Raw genomic sequence first — 7240 nt, 5'->3', positions numbered from 1 at the left:
ACAACGTCAAAACAGACATGTCATATAATAAACTATCAACAACATAAAAAACAATGCTTATATACTTTCTGCTTTATAAAAAAAGAAAAAGGAGTTTAAACTGGACAGAAAATCTTAAAAAATGATTAGAAAATTCCCTAAAAACTAAACGGAGAGTCACAGATTCCTGTTCCTCCAAGAAAGAAGACGATCGCCTCAGAAGCAGGGTTGCCAGGTTTTCTAAATGAGAAAAGGTCAATTTCTAATCAACAGAGGCTTTAAAAGGTCAACCCATTAATAGAAAAAGGTCAAAAATATAGTATTTAAGGCTCGGCTTTTTTCATATTACTAAAGGCCAACCTATTTAAATACAAAAGGTCAAATTTGAGTTTTTTTTTTGGCCGGAAAAAAGGCCAAACTGGCAACCCTGCTCAGAAGATTGTAAACATAAGTGGGAATGTCAAGGAGACGCACTGGTGTATAATTACATTTTGCTCTTCCATCGTCATCTTGGACGTCTGCATGGCTGGGGTGACTTGTCAGCCGTAAGATGACATCAGGTATGTTTCATAGGTCAAGCATTTGTCGCCATGAAGGCCATTTTGCGTCGAGAAATCAGTAATGTAATTAAGAAGAAATCTGTTTCCGGCAAGGGAAACTGGTCTGCGGGAGGCACGATGAGTAATTATGCCAGGCAAAGTTTTCTCGGCCGAACTGTTTTCTCAATGCAGTGATGCGGAGGTAACTGGTATTTAGTTAATTTTTGTGTGTTTTCCTTCATAATGTGTTACCGAGTTGTTATTGGCTTTCTTATATTAAGGTAAAGGTATTACTTGGGCTGGGCTAAGCTACCATAGCCATTCCCAACACTAGATCAAAGTTAGGTACAGTAATACCTATTTTAGCCTAACTAAACCAGTTCAGGTGTTGATTTAGTAAAGTGCTCTGTATTAGGACACTATGTTTTCAGTTTTAAGGTAATGAGGTATAATGTTCGATGAGTATGTAAAGTACAGTCTTAAGTAAGTGTTGGTGTCGCTCTCCCCTCCCAATGAGTAAAGACACGGTATTTTAGGTTAGGTTAGGAAGAAAAAATGGTAATTTTGTATTGTATTACAGGGTGATATTTCGAACAGAAAATATATGTTTTCCTACAGTAAATAACGTGATTTAACCGAATTTGATGTTCATTTCAATCGGAAACAAACAGATAAACCAATTCGCCTAACTTTAAGTTGCACGGTGTCACTTCTCTTATGAATGTACTACGAACGATAACATTAGCAACGTTACCAATAATACACAGTGTTACCAACGTTAACATATGGTACACAGAGTTACCAGTGGCACGCTGACATTACTAACGATAACAATGATAGATATTTCCATACGTATTTTAAATAATTTCTCCATATAAGTTTTACTCAATATATAAATAGTACAAAAAGGGCACAGAACCTAACAAACCCACCTAACCTAGCCTAGTAGTATGACAGGTCACAAAATAACATTTGATCTACATCAGACGTTGGCAGCACTGGTTACTGTATTTTTTCATGACACAATCTTTGCAACGGCGCCTCCAAAGTTTATCCAGATATACTGTTTTGTATTTTCCTCCGGTTATTATAATTTCAAGAAGGTAATTTATAGAGAAGAAAAGGCTTGTTTTACGTTTATATATCGATTCCCCAGTATGTTTTCCCCACCCAAAACCCCGAGTTCCCACTGGGGGTCCCCCATTATCGGAGGATATAGATGTATATATATTTCTGAAAGTATTCATTTGCGACGGGAACGAGTGTCATTTTCGAAGAGAGCGTAATTTTTTCTATAAGAAAAAGTAGTTGTTTTCCTAGGTTACATTGCCCTGTAATACACTCCAATGAAACCGAAAAAATATGTCTACATGTGCATGTGGATGGGGAAACTTGTAAATTTTTAGCCGAATTCAAATTATTTATTGGTTCTGGTTTGACTAGTCTGGTCTATCCTGACAAGTTGTATCTTATCAAAGGAAAGTATTGGCACCAAGTAGGTTAGATTGAATTGCAAGAAACTCTCAGGTTAGGCTATACTGTACAGTAGTTAGTGTTTGTTGATATTTTTTATTACACTACTCTAATCACCATAAAACTGTTGGTGTGTTTTTTTTTTCCTTTAATTTTCATCAGCTATTCTATTTGTTACAACAAAAAGTTTTAGCTGACATTTTTGGTTTTTTTTTATGCAGGGAAAATGCAGTGAGAAACTTTTCTTACTTTTTCTATTATTTTGTGATATATGTTATTGGTGGATTAGTGATAGAAACATTGTTTTAGTATTTTTGCTCTGTTGTTTTTGGTTTCATGTCACAGCACCACGTGAAGAGAGTACAACAGTACCCAAAGTGCTACTGTCCTCAGCGGGTTGTGTCCCCAGTGGGCACCTACCCACTGAGGCTAAACATGTTATATAGGGAATATGCAGGGGTGACCAACACCCCTTTTTTACCTTTTTATATATTGTGTAAAGTGTGTATGGAACAATTCATTAAAATATACATGATAATATTACCGTAGCATTGCTACCATTAGTAATGCCTTTGTAACGCTGTTAACACTGTGTATCATTGGTAACGTTGCTTATTTTAACATTCCCAGTACATACGTGAGTTTTGTGACCTGGAAACTCCTAGGGTTAGGTTCTGTACCCTTTTTGTACTTTTTATATATTGTGTAAAACTTATATTAAAAAATTATTTAAAATACGTATGGAAATATCTATCATTACTATCGCTAGTAATGTCACCGTACCGTTGGTAACGCTGTGTATCATTCGTATCGAGGCTAATTTTTCCATTCTCAGTAAATACCTGAGGTTTGTGACCTGTCAACTACTAGGTTAGGTTAGGTGGGTTTGTTAGGTTCTGTACCCTTTTTGTACTACTGTATTTATATATTGTGTAACCGGTAATATTACCTTAACAATCCGAGTCATCGTTGGTAACACTGTGTATCATTGGTAACGTTGCTAATGTTATCGTTCGGCATACATTCGTGAGTGAAGTTGTTATCAGGTTATTACCAATTATCATGTCTGACAAATGGCTACATTGCCTGAAAGGGACATGGCAGGGGAGACCCCATTCACTAACTCAACATAGCCTTGTGGGGGCATTTTCCCTATATAACATGTTTAGCCTCAGCGGGTAGGACCCACTGAGGACATGATTCCCGCTGAGGACAGTAGCACTTCAGACCCTTATCAGAGAGTACTCATTATGCTTAAGAATAATAATAAATCTTGTTTGACAGTTTTAGCTAAAGTACTTGCTGCATATAGCATCAAATTTCAAATTTGTTAAGGCTGGTACTGAAAGCATCATTGTAAATGTTGGGGAGGATAGTTTGTATTGAGACTATGGCTTAGCATCAGTACACCACTCAGTAGGGTAGATATTTTCTTGGAAGTGTGTATGATAAGATGACTGAAGGCTTTGGACATGGGATCTGATGAATTTTTGGGTAGTACTAGAAATTTCAGGGCATGAAAGTTCTGTTCAGGTAAAATTTCAGCTCGAGAGGCAGTTACTGTCTTGAGTAGCTCTTTGGCGTTAAGTAATGTGAAAGAATTATCGTGCTCTACCGATACAAGCTTTTTGGTTTTTCTCTAGAGTTCTCTCCTCTCATATATTTTTGGCTTAGATGTATTTTTGGTTTGATTGTTCAAGTATGAGAATGTGAAAATTAGTGAGATAAGGATTTCCAATTGTCTAATCAAGATTTTTTCAATATTAATCTTACCCGATGATCATGTAGCTGTCAACTCTGTTGCCCGACAGAAATCTACGGTCGGGATACGCCAGCGATCGCTATACAGGTGGGGGTGTACACAACAGCGCCATCTGTGAGTAGGTACTCGAGTACTTCTTGTCAACAAGAACTCAATTTTTCCTCTGTCGTGCCACCGGCAAGACCTACTAATACGCCGTCCCTAACTGGATTTGTTTTCACAACTTTTTGGTGAAGTACACTATTCCAGTTTTGAGCTTTCGCTATGCAGGGGTTTTATCTTCATTTCAAAACTTGAACTCGTTTTGGATAGATTTAATTATGGTGACGAAGAGAGTATGGACTCTCTTTCACTTTTAAATGGCCGACCCTTCCCTTAGACGGAAGTGTTGGTTTCGAAGAGAGTATAGACTCTCTTTCACTTTTAATGACCGACCCTTCCCTTAGACGGAAGTGTGTTTAGGGTTTTTGGTATTTTTACTTAACAAAGTTATAGATTTATTTTATATCTCCGCCATTTATAGGCCTCTTCGATTAACTTTCCATTTATTATAAACTTATAAAAATTAATTTTTATGCTTGTTTATATGCGACCTTTCCTAATAGTAGGCGGTCCTTACTTGGAACCGAAGTTAATTAACATTGAGCCCGTCATATCGTATTTCCTGTTAAGAATTTATGCTATTTTAATTTTAATGTTTTTGAAAGAATTTCTTTGATAGTCTCGTACTGTTTTCAAAGATGAACTAACGTTTAGTTTAGTCTCCGCAGTTGTTGACGTTCAGAACGTTCAACATGCGCTCTATCGTTACGATAGAGAGAGAGAGTATTTCACGGTTTCACGTTGCAGTAAGAGTAAACCGATTCTAGCGTTTCGTTCATTCTTTCTTAGCTTAAATGGTTTTAATTCTAATAAAGGAACTTTTTATTTGGGAAACCTTTCAGTTTTTTTCCTTTAACAAATAATATGTTTTAACGATATATATTGGGCTCATCTCTCAGGTTCTAAGTCAAGAGAGAGAGAGAGAGAGATAGAGACGGAGGGAGAGAGAGGAGGATAAACGTTTCGTTCAAGCGGGTAACGTTGTTCTCGTTTTTTACTCTTCTCCCTAGTCGCTATAGGGGAAGAAGGTAAAACGTTTCTAGAGTTTTATTCTTGTTCCCAGGCTTTATGCGGTGAGAGATTTTAAACGTAGTTTATTTGATCTAGTGTTTAGTTTCTTTTCCAGCCACTGAATTCTTTATCTTTCATTATGTTTTTCTGTTACATTGTAAAACTGTTTTCGCAATTACTACCTTTTAATGAAGGATAGGATTGCGTGTTTCAGGTACAAATCACTTAAAGTTTCGAGTTCAGTGAAATAAGTGCAAACAGAAAATCAAAAGTGATAAAGTGATATGCGCAAAGTGTTACAGTGTTGCGTTCGAGGGTTCGTTTGTTCGTGCCAGTTGTTCACCTTGTCCGATACCTCTTACAAGCTCCCAAGCCCAGGGGAGAAGTAATGTCGAAGGACTTATGGGTTCCACAGGCTTGATATACGAACAGACGTTTCCCTCCGTGGTTTCGGGTGTATCTACACATGTTGCCGACGTGATCACCCCACCCACACAGAGACGAGAGAGCCCATTTATTCCTCGTCTGCGGAAGAGGTTTCTCGCAGAAACCATGGACCAAATCTTGCAGCTTTTAAGTGCAAGTCGGTCCCTTCCGCGCAAGTCCAACGGCCTAGGTGTAGCCACTGGGTCAGTTCGGACTCGCTCCAGTCATCCGACGACTGCACACCTCCCAAGAGAGGCAAGGTGGTACCGCAACAGGCAGTAACTCCGTCTGTTGCCGCACCAGCTGTTTTAGACCCTCAGTCACAACGGACAGTAGCTCCGTTTGTTGTTGTCTTTCATAGACCCTAGTGGTCCATGCTGCAGACTATGCAGTCTCAGCTTGCGGCATTCATGCAGGAGTATCATGCTGAGAAGGTTAACACTGCACCTGTTAACCTACAACCCGCCGAGGTTGTGCGCTCAGCAGATACTGCGGCTGCCTGCTCCCACACTCCACCTGTGAGAGCTCCACCACCGATGCGCAGTCCACCCTGCCAGACGCATGTTCTTGCTGCTCCATTCGTTGACATGCGTGAGCTTCCGCATCAGCAGTGGGAAGGTGCTGTAGAGCTGCCGGGTTCCAGCACTATTCGGCTTTCTCCGCAACCCATGCAGCATGCTCCGCATACCATACAGCATGCTCCGCAACCCACCGCAGCCCCTCCCACGCTCCAGCACTCTGCTTTTGTTGTTGCCAGCTCCCACACTCTGACTGCGGAGAAGGTTGACGTTGCACCCGTGGGCCTACACCTCCCACGGTTGTGCGCCCGGCATGGCTTCCTGCTCTCACACTCTTGTTGTGAGAGCTCCTCCACCCATGCACAGTCAACCCTGCCAGATGTATGATGACTCCCACACACAGAGCACTCCGTTGCCGAGCGTGAGCTACCACAAGCTGCCGTGTTTTGACACGGTGTGTCAGCCTCCGCAACACACTGTGGTTACCGCCACTCGCCCGCAGCAAACTAGTCAGTCAGGAGTTGAGGCTTCCCCACACAACTTTGGTTGTTGCCATCTCACAGACTGTCAAACAGTTACATGATGTTGCCTTCTGGTCTGCTACTTATACACCAGTGCTGTATGTCCTCACGCTCCTGTTGTGGTTGACAGTTCAGTTTTTGACAGTTCACAGACTGTCAAGCAGTTTCATAACGTTGCCTTCTGGTCTGCTGCTTTTGCACCAGTGAAACCCTCACTGAGAGAACCTAGCTTTTCTCGGATATGGTTCCTGTAGATGAGAAAGTGCTGTTCTCCCTCCTTCTGATATTCCCTTGAGGACTCTGTCATTTGGAGAGGAGCCTTAAGCTGCTTAGCCTCCTATGGACTTTAATTTAAGCATAACATGCTTCCAGGGAGGGTAAATGGTTCCGCTTCAGTCGCTAACCCCGTCTGTTGCCACACCTGCTCCCATAGACCTTGGGCTTTGTTGCAAGACATGCAGTCCAAGCTTAGTCCTTGATAGAGGATTTTTTACGGAGAAGAACCTTCTTGCCAACGACCTTCCTACCGGTTGGTTGTACGCCCTGTTGACGCTGAGGTATCCTACTCACGTCCGCCAGTTGAGATGGTTCCTCCACCGGTGCGACCCAGTGTGGGTTGCCAGTCGCACGTTGACGTTAAGCTACTCTCGGAGGTGGTTGTGGACGTTCAGTGTTTCACTGGGAAGACGTTCAACAACCAGCAGGGTGACTTGTTGTGACGCAGTGCGGCAACCTCAGCAACCCGATAAGGGGTTGTCTGTACTACCCAGACAATCTAGACAGTTTCGGGTTGTCGCTGTACTTCCTCGCATCCCCATGGTTGACAGTTCACAGACTGTGCAGCAGTACCATGATCTTGTGTCCGGCTCCGTCACGCATCCACCAGTGCGACCGGATTCAGCGAGTCAG

The 7240-nt window shown here is 41.5% G+C and overlaps 1 protein-coding gene across 7 annotated transcripts in view; it reads left to right on the top strand.

The window, feature by feature from the left end:
- The first annotated feature begins 394 nt into the window (after positions 1–394).
- The window catches only part of LOC137621433 (IQ domain-containing protein E-like), a 104547-nt gene continuing 97701 nt past the window's right edge, over positions 395–7240 (top strand). For 3 of the 7 annotated variants that reach the window (XM_068351730.1, XM_068351725.1, XM_068351729.1), the window contains exon 1: positions 402–539. In XM_068351730.1, coding sequence (XP_068207831.1) covers positions 530–539 — 10 coding nt within the window. In that variant the 5' untranslated portion in view covers positions 402–529. Of the gene's footprint in view, positions 540–7240 lie in introns of all 7 variants that reach the window. The other 4 variants (XR_011040231.1, XM_068351727.1, XM_068351728.1 and 1 more) reach the window with 3 other exon arrangements.

Source organism: Palaemon carinicauda, chromosome 28 (assembly GCF_036898095.1).
Source record: "Palaemon carinicauda isolate YSFRI2023 chromosome 28, ASM3689809v2, whole genome shotgun sequence".
Lineage (NCBI taxonomy): Eukaryota > Metazoa > Arthropoda > Malacostraca > Decapoda > Palaemonidae > Palaemon > Palaemon carinicauda.
The sequence above is the reverse complement of the archived record's forward strand: the minus strand, read 5'-3'. Positions and strand labels throughout refer to the sequence as shown.